This window comes from Gadus macrocephalus, chromosome 11, assembly GCF_031168955.1.
Source record: "Gadus macrocephalus chromosome 11, ASM3116895v1".
In the NCBI taxonomy this organism is placed as follows: Eukaryota; Metazoa; Chordata; class Actinopteri; order Gadiformes; family Gadidae; genus Gadus; species Gadus macrocephalus.
The window spans coordinates 22,154,568-22,175,790 of NC_082392.1; the positions used below are offsets into that span (position 1 = coordinate 22,154,568).

The 21,223-nt window shown below is 43.1% G+C and overlaps 1 protein-coding gene across 2 annotated transcripts in view; it reads left to right on the forward strand.

Annotated features, from left to right (window-relative positions):
- The first annotated feature begins 265 nt into the window (after positions 1–265).
- Positions 266–21,223, forward strand: part of cfap299 (cilia and flagella associated protein 299) — a 42,045-nt gene continuing 21,087 nt past the window's right edge. The window contains exons 1-3 of one of the 2 annotated variants that reach the window (XM_060065913.1): positions 266–550; positions 6,407–6,516; positions 18,042–18,132. In XM_060065913.1, coding sequence (XP_059921896.1) covers positions 431–550; positions 6,407–6,516; positions 18,042–18,132 — 321 coding nt within the window. In that variant the 5' untranslated portion in view covers positions 266–430. The remainder of the gene's footprint in view (positions 551–6,406; positions 6,517–18,041; positions 18,133–21,223) is intronic. The other variant, XM_060065912.1, reaches the window with a different exon arrangement.

A 21,223-nucleotide genomic window follows, 5' to 3' on the forward strand; every position in this document is an offset into this window, starting at 1 on the left:
TATGAATACGTAAATATATATATATACATATAAATATATATATATATATATATGTATACACACTATTCTGTTTGTTCGACTTTAACTGCAATTGTATTGTTAGAAGTACAGCACTGTGAAAAACAGCACTGTGAATATCTGTGTTGTCAATTAAAAAAATCATGTCTGATTAAAAAAAGCCTGTTTTCTTTCATAAAGAAATAACTGGAGTGCCTGGCCTGATGGTCAGGTGGTTGCCATGACAGCAGTTAGGTGACCACTGAGTTTCCACTGAGTGACTGGACTGATGGTGAGGTGGTTACTATAGCAGCGGTTGGGTGATTGCTATAGCAGCGGTTAAGTGTTGGCTATTAGCAGAGGTTAGGTAGTTGCAGCCTATAGCAGCAGTTAGGTGGTTGTTATAGCAGCGGTTAGGCGTCCGAAACAAAGCATGAGAGACAACATGACCGACGACAGCGCTGATTCACTCAATGATGTCGTCACGCAATTTACCTCTTACGAAGACTTTCTGGATTCCAAAATAACAGCTTCTGCTCTGTACTACCTAGAGGTACGTATCTAGTGTCGATGTATTAGTAGTTGCTAAATGAGTGTAATGTAAATGTAGCCGGTGTTACACCGAATTCTGCGACCCACCGAAAAGTGTGACCCCAGGGGGTGCTGTTGCACATTTTCTGCAACATGCACGCGTGCATTATAACAAAAACATAAATAAAATTTAACATCTCCCCCCACTGGTGGGTCTTTCATTTCTTGATACTAACATTAATTCTAGACAGAATTTTACACAGTAGCATATAATAGGATATGCTCAAAGGTAAATCAGCGTAATATAACACTGACTGTAGCTTTTTATGGGTAAAGTATCGGTGAAGGACGGTACTAAACGCCCTATCCATTGTATGGGTCTGTAAAATGCTAATCAAATCAAATCAAATGTATTTATTAAGCACCTTTAATAAAAAGGTAAGGGGCTGGGGGGAGATCTTATTTTATATTTATGTTTTTGTCATGCCTGCCTATACGCTTCAAACTCGTGCATATTGCAGAAAATATGCAACAGCGTCCCCTGGGGTCACACTTTTCGGTGGGTCGCAGAAATCGGTGTCGTAGTAAACAGGTAAGTTGACAGATTGCTTTTTCAGCCGTTCACACGATACTGGCCAGGTTAATGTTAAAACATGTTGGTAATATATTTGAGCCCAGCCTGTTGAAGCCCGCAGCAGTGTTAGGCCGTGTTCACATCGGCCGTGACTTTTTCCAGAAACGCTCTGCTCCATAGGAATATAATGTAAAAAAAGCGCTGGCAGATTTAAAAAAAAAAAACGCTAGAACACGGTGTTTATTCATCAGTATTAGCGCAGGGGTGCGTGTTCTCGCAGTAGGGCAAGATGTGCTGATAGAGCAACAAGCTCACAGACAGTGTTGCCAGATTGGGCCATATTTCCCGCCCAATCGGGCAACACTGACTCCAGCGTGCTGTCGCCAGGGTTTCCTGCAATCTGGCAACACCGCTCACAGGCGAATTGTTCTCCATTATGTCGACCCCATGACTTCTCAACTGGACCTCAACACTTATGTGGCATATATTTAGGGTTCACATTTAGTGCTGTCCAAATATATGTATAATTCATTGGCGAAGTCTGCTTCATTTGAACATGGGTTATGGTTGGGTCAAAAGCCTACTTCAGAGTTTGTCCAGCAGATGGCAGACTTGTTAATTGTACAGCCTTGGAGCGGTGTAAGGACACCTGTCTATACACACATGAGTTAGGATCCCAGGTAAACTTGGACTACAATTTAGTTAAGCCCTCGTCAATGGTCTAAATATCCTAAAATGCTCCTTACACTGAACACGTAGACGGGTGCACTGAACATGACTTAAAACCCTAAATAAACCATGGGCCTAATTTCATTCATAGATGAAGCTATATCGTGCTGACTGGGGTTAACATCCTTTAAAACCAAGTTGGTTTTGCTTGCATGGGTTTGTGTCTTATTTCTGGAAAGCCACATCAGAGTGCAGGGTGACTGGCCGTGAGAGAGGGCTGGGTCTGGTTGAGCTTTAATCCTCCAGCAACCAAAGGCCTCTGCAGCCTGTTTTCGGATAGTGACGACATCACTGCCCTCCATGTGGGTCTGCAGCTTAACAGTCACCTCTCCAAAACCTTTGGTTGCGCAGAAAAGGCAATTTACAAAAATAGATACAGAATTTAGTTAAAAACCCATTGAAGGAGTGAAAAAAACTATTATCCACCTGCTATCTTTTCTGAAATCGTCCAGAAGTAAATTCTAAGGTGTGGCAAGAAGAAGTGATTATTTATCTGAGGTTCAAGGAGAACCTTGGTTCATGGGTCTTCATTTCGCCTTTAGGAGCTAATCATGTGTCTAAGGGTTAAGGCCAATTTCCAACGGAACCGGCACGGCAGCGAACCGGTCCCCGAAAATAATAGAAACCATTAAAGTCAATGTAGGCTATCCCACGGGATATGGCACCGGCACGGCATAGAACCGTCCCCAAACCGGCTCTTCGTTTACAATACTTGCCTCTTCTATTTGTTTTAAGTTGCCAGTTGTTCGCAGCCGTTTCTCAGAACACCGCTACAGCCAATCAGTTTGCCTTTGCTCATAAATATTCATGAGCTCACATCGACCCCTATGCAATAGAGTGGCGAAGTCACGCCCCTTCCGGTAGGGCTCATGGGACCTATGAGATCGAAAAATATGAATGGGTGTCAATGGAGAGAAAATAATTATTTTCTGGTCCCGGTCTTTATATGCCCTGGATTACACATATGTTGTTTGTGGATTTAAAGGATAATTTTTCATCCAAAGAGTTCGACCGTTTATTGTGCAATTGTTCAGATAAAGGCTATAGAGAAAACACATCGAGAAAGACTACACGGCTCGTATGTGACGTCACGCTCCCTGCGACTGGCGTGGAGAAGACCGACAATCTTCCCATCGGCATAACTGAAACTCTGCACTTCCCACGACTTATAATGGTTTTCACCTCTTTCGATGCTTTTATCCTCCCCTTGGAAAAAGCGGTGAAGTGGGGCAGAGAGATCGCCATCTCTGTGCCGAGTTCCAAGGGCGGGTGTGGCGACGTATATCATATGCATCGAGAGCAGCGAAGAGCTGTAGTTCACAAAGCGGCCTCACATAAAACCTAAAATTATCAAACTTCTTCACGAACATTTTTAGTTTTCTTTGCATGAAAAATTATCATTTAAATCCACAAAAAACATATGTGTAATCCAGGGCATATAAAGACCGGGACCAGAAAATAATTATTTTCTCTCCATTGACACCCATTCATATTTTTCGATCTCATAGGTCCCATGAGCCCTACCGGAAGGGGCGTGACTTCGCCACTCTATTCACAGGGTATTGTAATATTATACAGTCTATATATGGTATCAATAGCTAATCAGCGGCAAAGAAGAAATGAAAGTCCGACTCCGCGTCGATGCCTCGCAAGTCCTGTGTCGCGAGCGGACGTTGCCATGGGTTGATTATAACTCGTGAACAATATTGTATTAATCATTCTAATCATAATAATTTTTATAATTCATATAGGCCTATTATATTTATGCACATCTTGAGCCATCAGTCGGAACGTGTCCGTGCCGCTTCCACTGGGGATTGCATTACGGAACACAGCCGGTTCGCTGCCGTACCACTTCCGGTGGAAATTGGCCTTTAGGGTTAAGGCTTGGAAAAATCCCCTAAAGACTAACTGTCATAGTATGTGAGGTAATTTAAGATAAGTTAAATTAAGAAGTAATGCGCTGTTTGTGTTGACAGCAGACATTTTGTGCGACTCATGACAGACATGCTATTCTGCATCGGAAGTCAATCTTAGTGATATAGACACCCGATGTCGATTAGATGTGACTGAAATAATAAGACTTGGCGATGGATTTGTAGCACTGTCATTATATTTGCATCATTTATATTGTTTATGTTTTGTAAAACAGAAATGCAAAAAAAAATGAATGCATTTGATTGTTTGAGAGGTAATAATGGATATGAAATATGAATAGTATTCTGCACACTCGTCGGACAATCCTGTGTGAATTCTGGTGTCTCTGCTATAGGAACAGCTCATGCGCTTCCCATTTTCACTCCCAGAGAGTGAGGGACGTTGGCGTGGCATTGCAATGTAAAGGAAGGCAGCATGAATGTATGGCTGATAATTTACAGAAGTCAATGTTAACAGAGAACTCCATTCCAATCATCTCAGATGTTTTGGTATTAGGGCTGAGCAAGGTGTGTGTGAAAACATGATGCATTTCACAGTAACCGTGCGTTCACACCAAACGCGACGGGGCGACAAGCTCCCATACAAAGTGAACGTAGAGATGCGTGTCGGGCGAATTTTCCGCGAGAAAACCCACGACAAGTTTTGATTTGTCGCGCCACACTTTTGCCATGCACAGGCGAGCGTGTTCACGAGAATTTGTTGTGCAAAAAATTCGCTCGAGTTCAAATATTTGAACTTTGACGCGAATTTCGCGTGATGACGCGGGATGATAGCCAATCAGTGTTCAACAGCGTGGCCACTGTGTCACATGTTTAACGTAACAGCCAATTAGCGTTCAACCGTCAAACCCAGTGCAGTGCAGTCCGTGGTGAACTGCAGCATGGAGGAGAAAGTGAATGTTGCCGTTTGCGACTCCCGGGGCTTTATATATAATATAATAGTATCTAATATAATATTTGTATATATAATATCACGGCCAAAAGCTCTGCGCGCCTCCGGATGGCCCTAGTGCGGGGAGCTCTCATAGGGATTGGGCTTCTCGGGGTTTGTTTACCGGCGTTGCTATGTTTCTGGTCTTGTGTGTTCCAACGGTTTATTAGGTAGGCCTATCTAATAAATCTCTGTCTATTCAATACTTCATTCACTGCCTCTTCCGTGGTCATTACAATATTATGAATATACTGCGTCGGGTCCTCCGACGTCTCTCCCTCTTCCACAAAAGGTAAAGACATGCAATGGTGGTTATCTTGTTGTGGTGCGACAAATTAGACAAAACTTGCACAGCGACAGATTATGATGTGTGGCGCGACAAGATTTCGGCGACAACGCGAACGGGCAAAAAAAATCGTGTTTGGTGTGAACACACAGTAACCGTGAGTTCACACCAAACGCGACGGGGCGACAAGATCCCATACAAAGTGAACGTAGAGACGGGTATCGGGCGAATTTTTCGCGAGAGAACCGGCGTCAAGTTTTGATTCGTCGCGCCACACTTTTGCCATGCACATGCGAGCGCGTTCACGAGAATTTGTTGCGCGAAAAATTCGCTCGAGTTCAAATATTTTAACTTTGACGCGAATTTCGCGTGATGACAGCCGAACAGCGTTCAACAGCGTGGCCACTGAGTCACATGTGTAACGTAACAGCCAATCAGCGTTCAACCGTCAAACCCAGTGCAGTGCAGTCCGGGGTGAACTGCAGCATGGAGGAGAAAGTGAACGTTGCCGTTTGCGACTCCCAGAGCTCTATACATAATATAATAGTATATGATATAATATTTGTATATATAATATCACGGCCCAAAGCTCTGTGCGCCTCCGGATGGCCGTAGCGCGGGGATCTCTCATAGGGATTGGGCTTCTCTGGGTTTGTTTACCGGCGTTGCTATGTTTCCGGTCTTGTGTGTTCCAACGGTTTATTAGGTAGGCCTTTCTAATAAATCTCTGTCTATTCAATACTTCATTCACTGCCTCTTCCGTGGTCATTACAATATTATGAATATACTGCGTCGGGTCCTCCGACGTCTCTCCCTCTTCCACAAAAGGTAAAGACATGCAATGGTGGTTATCTTGTTGTGGCGCGACAAATTCGACAAAACTTGCACAGCGACAGATTATGATGTGTGGTGCGACAAAACTTCGGCGATAACGCGAACAGGCGAAATTTTGTGTTTGGTGTGAACGCACAGTAAGGGGTTACTTGGGATAAAAGGAGCGGTTATCTTGAGTGGCTCCACAGATACAAAAGAGGTTCTACAGTTAGAGAGAGACGTTGTACAGTTAAAAGGGGAGGTTAGGCAGGTAAAAGGGAGGTTTCCACAGGTAGATGGGGAGGTTCTACATGTAGAAAGTAGATGCTAGTGGTATAAATGAGATGCTATAGGTAGAAATGAGGGTTCTAGAGGTAAAATGGGGTGTTCTTGAACTAGGCAGGAGGTGCTACAGGTAGAAAGGAGGGGCTACAGGACAGTAGAAGGGGGTTTTCTAAAACTAGAAAGGAGTTGCTACAGGTAGAAAGGAGGGGCTACATGCAGAAACCAGGCTGTAGAGGTAACAGGGTAGGTTATTCAGGTAGAAAGGGGATGTTACCCAGGTAGAACAGGTATAGTGATCCTTCTGTCCCTCTGTGGTGCTCCAGGATGAAGAGCTGGCCAGGCAGCTGGTGGAGTTAGGCCAATGGGGCACCGTTCTCACGCGCGAGGAGTTTCAGTCCCGCAAAGTTTCTCCATCGCTGAGGAACCAGCACCGGTAAGTGAAGCAGAAAACACCAGTACTCTCACAGGCCCTCTCCCAAGGCCTGGAGAGCCCAGGATCTCCATCTCTAACCATCTGAAGAGGACCTCTGTGTGATGGGGCACCAAGGATTGGACTGTTACCTATTTATTTTTGAGGACAGCTGATTACCACGCTATTAATATTTCATTGACATTATTGTCTATGAAATGGACCCACCCTTGTATGAACCTGTGGGGACTTGTTGTTGCATTGAAGGAGCTCTGGCATCAGGAAACCTTCCATATTCCAACTATTCCTACAATATAGGTGCTTTCGAAAGTGGGAAACTACTTGACCAACATGAGAATTTATGAAGTCATTCTTGTTTTTTGCGTATTCCTTTGAATTACATGTTTTTTCTTTCTTTCTTTTTTTCTCTTTCTTTGAAATGATCATCTTTGTTTGAGTACATTTTTCTTCTAGGTCTCAAATCAGATCTTACAAACTATGGGATTCCTGTAATTCCCCTTGATAAAATCTACCACCCCCCCCCACACACATACACACATAAACACACGCACGCACGCACACACACACACACACACACACACACACACACACACACACACACACACACACACACACACACACACACACACACACACACACACACACACACACACACACTGTTAGGCATGATTGAATGTTGTAATGCATTCATTGTGTATACAATTGAGATGGATATTTATAGTTTTCTTTTATCACAGACACATATATTGGTAGACGTTATTTTCTTTACCTTGACATTTTTCGACGGATATACTTCCGTCTTCATCAGAAAGTCACACGGGTGTATTAGTGTGAAGCGTTCTTATCAGCTGATGTTAACGGAGATGTGACGGATGATGCAAATAGTACAGCAACGCCTACAAAAGGACAAAAAACTCAAGAAACGCACAAATTTGACAGTACAATACATCTGTCAATTACTCCATTTCATCGCCACCTCAACTTATTTTCAGTTCCGCACAAAAATATACAGGCGGAAAGAGGGTTTCGCCATGGGGGATCCACTATCAGCCATAACGTTTGGCTTCTTTATGGAACACCTGGAGAAGGAAGCAATAACATCAGCACCGGAGTAGTACAGGCCAACACTATGGAAGAGGTACGTTGACGACATTCTGGAAAAAGTAAAGAGACGACATACACAAGAAATCACAGATCACCTCAATTCGATTGACCACACTGGCAACATAAAGATACCACATGAAGAAGAAACAGACAGATCCATTGCTTTTTTGGACATAAAAATCTCCTTCAATCCACACGATTAAAGGAGACATCAAAATAAAAATCTATAGGAAACCGAAACACACAGACTAATACCTACTTTGGACATCAGAACACCCAATAGCACATAAACTCAGTGGTTAGAACACTACTTGAACGGGCAGCTTTAACAACGGATCCCAAGGACAGAGCACAGGAGGAGCAACATATTCAGAATGCACTGAAAACATGTCAGTATCCACAATGGGCAATACAGAAAGGAACGTAACAGGTAAAAGCAAAAGAGGAAACACAAACAAAGAAAAGGAAAAAACATAAGGAACAAAAAAGGGAGAGCAGAGAAGCAGTGAAACTGCCGTACATCAGAGGGGTCGCTGAGCGCATCCAGAGGGTCATGAAAAAGCACAGAATAAACACACCGGTAAAACCACACACAAAACGACCACAGCTGCTAGTCACCCAAAGTTCAAAATTGATCAACACAATAAATGCATGGTCATATATGAAATACCACATGAATCATGCCATAAAACCCACATTGGGGAGACGGGCAGAAGTTTTACCACACAAAAAAATAACATAAAAGCAATGTGAAAGGAGACAGCTCAGAGACAAACGAGCAATAAAGGACAAGGCCCAGCAAGAAAACCTCAAATCAGCCATAACGGACCATTGCAAAAGAGAGAACCTCTCGGTCGTATGCGGACTCCGCATACGACCGAGAGGACGAAACAATGGAGCATCTGAGAAATGGACCCAAAGTGAACTGACAGCTGTCCCGCATCGGCAACAATCCCTTTCTGAGAACTGAGAACTGAGAGTCTGAGAACCTGACGCAGTCTTTAAGATTCATAATATCAGATAATATCCCCGTCAGTTCGGCCACAGCGCAATGGCTGAATAAAAACTGTAAAAAAACTATTATTTTGACAGATGTGCCCGAAGTTACTACTTTACAACCTTGTTGATGACCAACATTTAGAAAGACATGTAGGCCTACTTTTAATTCAGCCTTGGGTGAAATCGAATCGTTTTTTTCAATAATTGATCGTACCTGCCCGATCATCGGGGACCAGACGTCCCGAATTTAAGTTGTGTGTTCCGCATCCCGACAAAAGGCTGTCGGCATGCTAAAATGTCCAACCACTATGAAATGTGTAACAAAAAGCCACATAGAAAGAATAAAGCATCCAGCATATTTCAACAATGTGTGTGAGGGCATACGCATCAGGGAGGATCGCACAGTGGAATGCTTATGGAAAACCAGCGGACGAGCGCTGGGCGGAGAGGTTTGCGCATGTCAGACTCAGGGAGATTATAGAAAAATATATGTCAAATTTGTCAGTTTGCCATTTGTCTAGTCCAGGGGTTCTCAAAGTATTGACAGTTGAGGGCCAATTTAGGAACCCAAAATTTGACTGAGGGCAACAAAAGGAAAAAAGAATTGGCGGGAAACGCCGTCAGCATCCCAGTGGTGAAAAAAACATTGCACGTGGCCCTCTTGGAGTGAGGTCAAGTGAGGTCTAAATCCAGAAACTGAGATTCATCCTTTCGAAGTAATGTACAGTCGGATTAGAACTAACAAATGTAAAAGGATTCAATTGAAAGCTAGAGAGTCGACTTTTCTCTTTATATTTATTTATTTTTGTTTAATTTAATATTGATATAATAATAAAAAAATATATATATTTATTTTTTAATAACTTACATCTGTATAACATTGCGGGCCGCCAGGAATGTTTATGCGGGCCGCAGAATCCTCATAATCGTCTTCAAAAGCAGATGCATCGCTAACTCCTCCAAACGTGGCCATATCTTGTTAATTGAATACGCTTATAGAATTCCTTCGTTCACTGTACTCTGCGTTTGTAGCAATGACAGCGGCAGGTAACCTAGGTATCAGTCCGCCGCTGCCGTAGCCTACGTACAGGAATATAAACACTGCTGCTGAGACCCCGCAATTCCCTCAAAATGCAATGCAATGCAAGGTTGGTTTTATTTCTAACATTATTCTATAAACAGACATTTAGATTTATAGTCTGTCGTTATAATTGATTTACCTTGGGTGTACTGTGGAGTGGGTAAGACTGTTTTTAATAGCAGGCTAGCATTGCCCGTTGCCGTGCGCTAGCCTAGCACGAGCGAACTCTGCAACTAGAAGGACTGAATGAAATGTGTTGAAAACTGTCTCCAGTGATATAGAATACCAAAGCTCACTTCGGAATCAGGCCCTATGTCCAAAATTCCGAACTACCCCTTTAACCTACTTAATATTTATTTATTTATTTATGTCAACCGTGACCCGCCTGCAATTCCTTCAAGTAGGCTATTACGCCTCGTTTCCACATACGTACATTCTCGTATGCGATCCAACCGTCTCCGACCGAAAGTCTATTCATTCCTATGTGATTCTCCGTAATGTCCGTTTTTCCTCCGAGACTCCTCCCCTCCGTAAAATTTCTGTCCGGTATGTCCGTAATATACGTTCAAAAAATGTAACTTTCGCCGTCGTTTTACGGAGATACCGTGTGAAAGTTTTTATGTTTTTCACAAAACATGTAAGTACCTGGCAGGCCAAACTCCTCGCCGATCTCTTTCCAAGCCTGGTTGGTTTTGTTTTTATCTCTGTATATGTCGATCCTCATGTTCCAAAGTACCGGTCTCCTAAAAACGGCCATTATAATATGCTCCCCCATCTTTTGTCCGTAAATAAATTCATGTCCGTACGTAAAACACTAGCGACTCCTTCAGTAAATTTACGGAAGCACGGATACGAAAAACATACGTATGTGGAAACGAGGCGTTACTTTTTTTTGTGGATTATCCACGGTGACTGCGGGTATGACAGCCAACCGCGCATCTCTAGTCTAGACCTCTTTAGAATAATCTGCATACTCCCGAATGTTTTTATTTTTTATGAATGAAGTCACCTGAATGCAAGAATGAGTTCACGTCTGAGTGTAGGCTACAAACGCGATTAACTATTTACAAGTGCAAAAACGCCAACATATTCTTTATTTTGCTGACCACCACAAAAGTCTCGTAAGGAAAGTTCCTCTGCGTCCCTCTCGTAGATCGCACCATCTTTCAAGTCTTTGTTTAATGCGACTGCATCACCTTCTCTTACATATTCAGCAGCTCGCGGATTTCACTTTCTCTCCAGTTAGAACTGCTCAGGGTCCTGGAGGGTACATTTGGGTGCTAGCTCAAGCCGGCAATTTACCTCGGGCATTGTAAACGCGCTGACCTTGTCGCGAAAAAGGTGTGAGCAGCTCCTGTTGCGAGCGTGGTCTCTCCTGCATGAAAAGGGTGAAGTCGGACTGGAGGTCTCGCCTAGCCAATGACACTCTGAACAGCCTCATGCAAATCTCAATGCAAGAGGCTGTTGAGCCCTCCTCTTGACGAATACAACTCACTAAATGGTGGAGTACTGGCAGAAGGTCACGTTCTGTGACTAGTCTGGAAATAAATATATTATTTTAGCAACATAATGTATTGTGTTTTTATTATATTATCAGTAAGTAGCCTAACAACTCAAAATGTAAAAAAGATTCTTGGGAAAATTCGGGACGGTTGAAAATGTTTTTCGGGAAGGTGGTGAAAAGAAGTACGTTTTCAACCCCTTGGGTGGGTGTGTGTGTGTGTGTGTGTGTGTGTGTGTGTGTGTGTGTGTGTGTGTGTGTGTGTGTGTGTGTGTGTGTGTGTGTGTGTGTGTGTGTGTGTGTGTGTGTGTGTGTGTGTGTGTGTGTGTGTGTGAGTCGGGGGCCGCTGAAGGCTCTAGTGCCTGCGGAGCTGTCAGCTTGTAGCTGGCAGCCGCTCCTCCTAGGACCCCTCCTCCCATGACTCCCCCATTGCTGTGTTAACTCTGCACTCAGTCTCTCCCTCCACCCAGGGCTCTTTAGTGCCTGCAGATGTATAAATAGAGCTGCTTCCCATTAGCCTGAGCAGCTAACGTGCATCCCTGCACCTGTAGTAATAAAATACCAGGGGAATGCTGATAGCAGCGCCAATGCTAATCAGATGCTGTTGTAGCCCTGCTATAGCCCTGCTATTGCCCTGTGTCAGCCCTGTTGTAGCCCTGCTATAGCCCTGGTGTAGCCCTGCTATAACCCTGTTGTAGCCCTGCTGTAGCCCTGTAGTAGCCCTGCTGGAGCCCTGTGTCAGCCCTGTTGTAGCCCTGGTTTAGCCCTGCTATAACCTTGTTGTAGCCCTGCTGTAGCCCTGTAGTAGCCCTGCTGGAGCCCTGTGTCAGCCCTGTTGTAGCCCTGCTATAGCCCTGGTGTAGCCCTGTAGTAGCCCTGCTGGAGCCCTGTGTCAGCCCTGTTGTAGCCCTGCTATAGCCCTGGTGTAGCCCTGCTATAACCCTGTTGTAGCCCTGCTGTAGCCCTGTAGTAGCCCTGCTGGAGCCCTGTGTCAGCCCTGTTGTAGCCCTGCTATAGCCCTGTTGTAGCCCTACTGTAGCCCTGTAGTAGCCCTGCTGGAGCCCTGTGTCAGCCCTGCTGGGACCCTGTGTAAGCCTTGGTTTAGCCCTGGCTGGCAGGGATTAAAATTAACGACATCCCGGGGACATAATTGTCATCGGGAGGATCAATATTCTCTCTCGGGTCGACCTCATAGCCCTGTCTCAGCCCTGTCTAAGCCCTGTTGTAGCCCTGCTATAGCCCTGTGTCAGCCCTGTTGTAACCCTGTCTCAGCCCTGGTGTAGCCTTGTTGTAGCCCTGCTGTAGCCCTGTGTCAGCCCTGTTGTAACCCTGTCTCAGCCCTGCCCCTGGTGTAGCCTTGTTGTAGCCCTGCTGTAGCCCTGTGTCAGCCCTGTTGTAGGGCTGCTATAGCCCTGTGTCAACCCTGCTTTAGCCCTGTGTCAGCCCTGTTGTATGGCTGCTATAGCCCTGTGTCAACCCTGCTGTAGCCCTGTGTCAACCCTGTTGTAGCCCTGTATTAGCCCTGTTGTAGCCCTGTCCCAGCCCTGTGGTGGTAGCCCTGTTGTAGCCCTTCTATAGCACTGTGTCAGCCCAGGTTTAGCTCAGGGCTGAGAAAGGAAACCTGAACATTACAAAAGCCTAAACAGAAAGCAGATGCTCCCTTGGTCCCTGTGAAACCCAATCCATTAATATCAGATGGAATGAATGGCACGCTTGGTGAGTAGTAGTGATTGGTCAAATGGAAGGGCCGTCAAGAAGCTGTTAACCACTCTGTCTTTGTGGGACAAGGTAGCTCGGGCCTTGTACCAGTGTTCAATCCAACATTGTAAAGTTCAACTAGTAGTCCTGTAGAATGTTGGAAAGTGTGAACGAATTAGAAGCAGAAGCAGGTGAATAACCTTACCCACAGCCTTACCCACTTACTCCTTCTCACCCACAGCCCACTTCCTTACCCACAGCCCATCTTCTCATCACCCTAAGCCCACCTACTCAGCCACTGCCCAACTCCTTCTAACGACAGTTTACCTCCTCAGCCACGGCCAAACTCCTCCTCATCCACAGTCCACCTCCTCTATTCTGGTCTAAACCAGGGCTAACCTCCTCTATTCTGGTCAAACCAGGGCTAACCTCCTCTAGTCTGTTCAAATCAGAGCTAACCTCCTCTATTCTGGTCTAAAACATGGATTTAAAATGTAGGCTGATTAAGACGCAGACCAGACATGGATATACTGTACTAGGAGAGTGCAGTACCACCTCTGTCACTGACACTCACTGTAGATGCTTGATTCAAGTGGAACAGCCTCCATGCCGATACATGACAGGTAGAAGCAGGATGGATTTCAGCACATAGTATTATTTTTATTCAGCAGTTGTTCCGAGACAATGCAGGGGTTATAAATAACTATACAACATGTATCGAATGTGTCTTTGGATACCATGTGGCCGCGGGGCGGGGAGGCCCCAGGCAGAGTGAGGGTGCAGGTGAAATCTCCCGGGCACAACAGTTTGAAAGTGAAACAGAGAGGTGACAGAGGATTAAAACAACTCAAAATAAAAAAAATATCACGCTGGGTGGAATTTCCCTTGACATTCACAAGCCCAAAATAATATTTTCCATCACATTCATTTTCCCAAGAACTCTTTAGGAATAATATTCTGGTACAGTAAATGTCGGTTGTCTAGAATTCGTGTAATATTGAAAGGTTACATCTGCCACACCGTTGGAAGCCTTCATTCAGTTAATCCGCCTCTGCAATTAGATCAATTATTTCAAAGTCAAACATTGGCTACCAGCAAAGACATTTCGGGAGGAAATGTGATGCCAAACAGATGTCCCTTAGAAACGTCCTGTTTTAATTAGTGTCTCAACATTCCAGGATTTCCCAGCACCCCACTGAATATTGATTTGCAACAAAGGCGGATCATTAAGTAGGAATGTTTGCTCATCCAGCCAATACGTTTTTTTTATGGAATGACATTGATTACATTTGGAATGGTTAGCTGTGAAAAACCTTTACACTTTTTTTTTGTTTAATAATTTTTTTACATGTATTCATGAATATATTAATAAAGTAGAACTTCCTACATTAATCATTTAAGAGAAATTCAGTGAAGGCCAAAATGACATGGTTCAACGGTGCCATGCCGTAATTCCGACGCCTCATTGTTCCGACGTCTCAATGGTCCGAAATATTTCCCATTAGATCGACATGCCACTATGCCGACGGTTCAATGTTACGAAAACGGAACCCATTGTTCCGAAGGGCCGTCTGTCCGATATGTCAAACAAGAGGCGCATTATAGGCCGAATAGGCCTACATATAAAGAGTTTTATACCTCTCTCTCTCTCTCTCTCTCTCTCTCTCTCTCTCTCTCTCTCTCTCTCTCTCTCTCTCTCTCTCTCAATATTGGAGAGCAAAGTGACAAAAGAGAGAGAGAGAGAGAGCGAGGTATGAAACTCTTTATGCAGGCCTATTCGGCATATTGAACCGTCGGCCTAATGCGCCTCCTTTTTGAAAATTCGGACAAACTGCCCTTCGGACCAATGGGTTCCGTTTTCGTAACATTGAACCGTCGGCATAGTGGCATGTCGATCCAATGGGAAATATTTCGGACCATTGAGACGTCGGAACAATGAGGTGTCGTAATTACGGGCAGGCCCCGGTTCAACAGGCCACCTTGTTTGTGAAAGGGATTGTCCCTACGCCCTATGGCATGGCTAGCCGTCTGTGAGCTAGCAGCTTGCAGTAAGCCAAACGTGAGCTAGCAGCTAGCCATCTTTGAGTGGGCAGTTAGCCTTCAGCCATCTATGAGGTCTTAGCCACCAGGTATACAGACAGTGTGTCTTTCCCAACACAGTTCTGTGTAAAGCACGTCCCCCAATCCCGCGAGTGGACCAGTCTATATTCTGAAATATAGCATGCAGTGAACAGACTACAGTCTGACTATCCTCAGGGACACTTGGAAACCATTTGCTATATAAATGGTTTAGAGCATCATTTTAGGGGCCAAAGTGAAGGAAGGAGGCCTCCCTGTAATTCTTTGTTTATATGTCTATAAACACAGTGGATAGCTCCCTGCTCAGCTCACCCCCAGCAAAGCAGGCCAACGCATCACACACTCAAAGTGGCTTTAGCACTCAGAGAACGGCCCTGCGCCCTCCGGAAAGCTCATATGTAGAATTTCAGCGGCAGGGTTTAGCTGAAACAGAACGTTAATCTTGTTAATGGAGATGCTAATAAGCCCAGCTGATAGCCATTACCCTTCATTTCTCTAGAAACCTCAAGCCCACCTGCCCCGACCACAAGACAAACACAAGACTATGTGAGGAAACAGAGCCTCACATCGCCTCATTGGTCACTAATAAGCCCAGATGTAATAGCCAGACTCTTGTTTTTGTTGATAAGATATAAATGGAATGAAGGGAGCAGTCTGTTAGGGTTAGGGTTGTATTGGTTAGGTAGTAGTGGAGGTGTTCCTGGGCCTGAGAGCGTGACATTGGGTTTCCTCAGCTACTGATCACTTGCCTCCTGAACACCTGTGTTTACTTTAGGCCTATCCCCCCCCCCCCCCCCCCCCCCAGCATCCTGCAGCTGTCCTTCACTCACAGCAACCCCACCACCACTCAGCCCATCACTCAGCCCTCACAGCCCCACCCCAACACCCCTCCCCCTAGCACCACCAAGCCCTCCCCTCGTCTACCCCCAACACCACCCAGCCCTCCCTCCCCCAGCCCTCCATCCTCAGCCCCCAGCTCCGCAAATATGTGCTGCCCCGGCAGTTTTCCCGCAGTGGGATTCCTCTAAGACTTTCATTATGGGGCACAGGCCAAAGGAGCAGTATAAATAACATTGGAACTGGTATATTTTCACATTCAGATCCAGTTCCCTATTATTGTAATTTAAAGCATGGCACAGAGCCAAAATACTTGCTGTTTTAAACATGTTTGCCAGTTGAATCTGCACTCTGTGTGTGAGTTCAGTCTAACCCTGACCCTTTCACACTACAGTGAAAATGACATGGTAAGAATTACACCCCCATAGCAGGTGTGAAACGGATACATTGATTTCATTAGGAGGGAAAATATAAAGTAGCGTGTGTCTACTTGGTCACTGGTTCAAATCAGCCTCTTGATAGTAAGCAGGTTAACAGCTCTAGCTATCAACACAAAGACCTTAATCTGCCTCAGGAAGGTAATGTATGGCTGTGGTGCATTAGTGTTCTTTACTAAAAGATTGGGACCGAACCTCACTGTTTGACAAATGGAGAATCAGAAATTGTTTTTTATGTCTCCATGTCGCATTGTTTGAAAATTGGATGTTGTGAACTAATTTTTGAGAAGACAATATGCCTGTTATTTTAACCAACTATGCGCTTGGAAGGTGGATTTATTGTGTGTTTCCAATTCCAACCATGTGAAATGATACGAATCTTTGTTCATAACCAACTGAGGCTCATGCTAAAACTCAGTTCTTGGGAAAATCATCAGCCTCTGCTACTTCCTAAAATAGTACTGCTTCGAATGCATATTGTGTACAAAACAAAATCGTAGTGATCAACTCATCCACTTTTTTATATTAGACAATAGCAGAGCGGCATGACGGTTCGCCTTTCATTTCACAGTTAAAAAGTCCATTTGATGTCAATCCCACCATAAGGCTTTTCTATGACAAGGAATGTGGAGAGACTAATTAAAACGTGACGTTTCTGGGGAACATCTGTTTGGCATCACATTCCAGATACCCCTGCCTCGTGTTAAACCTCCTTCCTCCACCTCTCCGCTCAGCTGACATATAGTAGAGATGTATTAAGAATACTTATATGTTAAGTATAATATGTGGCCTATTTTCCTGATTTACTGATGAACATCCTACAGCGAGCCATGTGCTACATGCATTCAAAGGGAAATCAAAGTTGATAAAAGATATTTTAACTGACAATAAGCATGACCTTTTCCCCTTGCTCATATCTACACTATTGAACCAACAATGCCTGACAGAAAACAGAAAAAAATCTGTTTATTATCATTCACTTTGCTACTGCCTCAACAGCTGATACTGTTTTGGAATAAGGAAATGGATTTTTTAAAGTAATCCATAATTGGATTTCACATTTCCTTTCCTATCATATTGGCATGATCAGATCAGATCCCAAACGATTAACCATACATCTCTAGATGTACATATCTATATGTCTAAATAACAGTCTTTAACATATTCATGTGGCCATGTTTACTGTCCATGTAAACATGTTTACTGTCTTTTTACTTTTTTATTGGCATGTTTACTGCCGATGTCAGTACTGTATATTCACTATCTCTATTGACCTGACGGATTGTTTGCCCGTTGTTAACTCTTGCCGAGGGCCTTTGGTGCTGTTGGCTTTAGCTCATGTTTTGTCAGGTGTACAGATTTCCAGCAAGCCCCAAAACCATGTTTCCATAGAGACGCTGAAGTCTGGGAGTAGAATGCTGTCATAATATGATCTATCATTTCATCCTGATACCGTTCATCTGACACATCGGACCGCCAGCGAATAGTTAGAAAACACCTTGGATCATGTTTGAGAAGCTGTATGATCTGGAGAGTAGATATTGTACAATGTTCTCTATAACCCCAGTGTTGACCAACTTCCATCCAAACCTTTCAAGTCCCAAGTGTTCTTGATTCTTATAGTCCTCCCGAATTTGAAGTACTGGCTTCTTTACCCACCGTATTGTATTTTTGGGAGACATTCAAATTGTTTATTTTCATAGAGCAGAGATTGTAAAATAATTCTATGGGTTGTCTATAAAGACTTCAAACTCAAAGACTATATGAAAAAATACGGTCTTGTATTTTCCAGGACACTGGCAAGTGCAGGAAAAGAACTGAAAGACAATTTCCTGAAAGCTCTGGCAGAGAGAGAGGAGAACAATCGCAATGGAATATTGACTGTGAGTAAAATCTATTCATCATCATTATTATTATTATTATTATTATTAATAATAATATTACTATTAATACTATTGCTATTATTATAATATTTTATATTTTATTTTGAATATTTGTTATGATTACTATTATATAATAATGTTGTTTGAAAAATGAGTGTGACTATCTAGCTGCTACAAATAATTACAGACTCTGCTTGATTAAAATCCACAAAAAAAAAATCAAAAGCAAGTGAGCACAATTTGCTCAACATCGTTATGTTTTCACAAGCCATGCCAGTTGTAGGATGATACACTGGTTAACTATGGCAAGGACAAAGTCGAAATCCACCACCAGAATTTTTATGAAAACAGACGATTGAAATTATATTTATCATTTGACCAAAAACTGTAAAAGACCAGCCATCTATGTTCATAAGTGAAAGCTGTTGAACTGGATAATATTAATTAACTCCATGCAACCCAGTTTTGCGTTAATAATTTTGCATACTATGTAAGAAGAAATGTCTAATGTGAACAGTTGAGCTGAAGTGGAAGGACAGTAGCCAGGCGCTTTTAATGTGAACAGGCGTGTAACATTTTATCAGATGTCCAGCAATCAATAATTCAAATGATATGCTCTGCACATGTTATACATTTATTTTACATATTCACTCTATAACAAATACCTCTATATGGGGCATAGATTATGGAACAATGAATGAGAAAAGATGTGGAATCATCCTTATTATATATCATCTGACACGCGACATTCCTTGGCTAACTTGCTTCCTCTGCTGGAATACCTTTATTTTCTGTCAACTCCCACTATGTTGGAAAAATACCCCACATTGGAGCACTTAATGGCATGCTGCTTTGAAGCATGGTAACAAGTTATCTTTAAACAGGTTAGCAAAACCATGACATTCATCAGAATATTTTTCTGTTCTTCTTCTGTTTGATTGTCCTACTCATTCGCACACACTGAGTGCAAAAATATTGCAGATAAGTGTTAAATTCATGTCTGCAAAACCTACAAAACAAGGTGTCAGTACACCAAATGTACACTAGATGGCAATGTATCAAACACTGCCAACAATGTATGATGCGAAAATCTGTGGGTGATTGATAACTAATAAAAAAGGTTATTTCATCATTACACCTTTTACTTTTTGAATAGTATTGGAGTGTAAATAACTTCTTGAAAGGAGAGCAACACTTTGTTCAACATTTATTAGAATCAACATTTAAGCTAGATAACTGTTGCTGGGAACAGCTGCATCAGGTTGGGCATGCAGCCCCGCTTGTCCATTCACCAATAAGTGATCCGCATCATTTACTGTATATGGAAAGCCGTGTTGCAGTTGTGCCTTTGATTTGAGGGACCTGTTACAACCATGTCACAAACTTGCATTTATCTTGCAGACACCTGGTTGTGTCGCTTACTTGCTGCAGTTGTAAGCTAAATATGCTAAATTGTAGGTGGAATTTGAGGCTGAAGCTGTTTTGTATTTTGATTTAAAGTATACTAAGTTTTCTAATGATGGAGAACTTTCCATCCTGGTAACGCTCAATCTAATTGCAGCATTTTACACAATCTATTAATATGATACTTTCGTATCAGGGACTTCCCTGCTGTGGTTCTCCTCTTACCTCTCTGATAAATTATGTTTTGATGTTTTCAGTGGCTATTGGTGAGTTTTTATTTCTATTTCAATTGTATTTGAGTCTTTTCCTCAATCGTGGGGTGTTCCACAGGGGTCAGTTATAGGTCCTGTCCTGGTTTTCTTCCACATACTTTGGTTCCCCTGGGTAATTTTTGGTGCATTTATTATCATTGCTTTGCAGTTTATGTCAGGCTATATCATTATTGAAGCCCAAACAACTTCATCATTCTGACCTTCCTGCAAAACCGATTAATAGATATTAAAGACCATATGACCTGTAATGTACTGTATCATTCATTATGAAGTTGGTATTTTAAGCTTCAGATGAGTCAGTTAAGATGTTTGAGGTTTTTCTGTCTAAAGAGATGGATAGACCTCAGCTCTCATGAAAAAGTCTTTCGTTTGTGCACAGAATTTCCTTCCCTCCGGTTTCCCCCAGGATACAGAGACACCACACGTTCATTCTGAATGTATGCAGGATCTAAGAGGAAGGCACAGCTGTTAGCCTTTAATTGCAAAATAAAAGTGTGGTGGTGGGTGGACGTTACTTTCCATGAGTGTGTGTGGTTGTCTGTGTATCCTGGGGGAAACAAGAGGGAAGGGTAAAAAGTGTGGTGGTGTGTTGTGTGCTGCGGCCTTGTACTATCTCTGTAATCAGCTTAGCCTCAGTAACTCACCTTCTGTGTGTCTTTCTTCTCAAACAGTGCGGTTACGAAATGCTCTTTGCTGCCAAAAGACACACAAACAAAAGGTGCACCTGGGCAGTGCTGGCTGTATTTACGCTGGCTGAGAAGAATCAAATCCAGGTCACACCTGCGCAGGGAGCCTGGGGGATCCTTTGTTGGAGGTTAACCTGTGAAACCCAAGGTGTCCCACCATACTCTGCCCACCTGTCGGATGGGTCAGAGACCCCTGATGATGTCACAACCAAGTGTCACTATCGCACGAGGCCGAGTCACAATCCAAGTAGTGTAGTAGAATTGGTAGGATAGTATATGTCGTCGTCTTCCCCCATTCAACATATCTGAGTCATTTAGCCAAAACGACATTCTTTAATTATGATTTGAAATGTATTCAAATTCTTGAATCTAATTATTTTTTTCGTTGATTTTAGTTGTCTTTGAAAGACACTATTGCTTTTTTAATATATAGTCTTGTTAAATAAACTAGGGTTATAATTTGTAGCTCATTCCCATGGCTAAAGTTTTTATAGGTTAACTGATTTCATTCATCGTAATGTAATGATGGTTTACTCCAAATTAAGTTTGTTGTAAATGGCCGAGCGGAGGAGGAGCCTTGTTCACTTCCGCCCACTCCTTTTCGGACACGTCATTATTGGATTTCCTCTTTACGATTCTGATTATTTATTGTTAAATATGTTTTAAATCAAATCAAAATCAAAAGGTCCCGGAAGATAAACTTCTTCATATAAAGATAGAAGGTTTTAC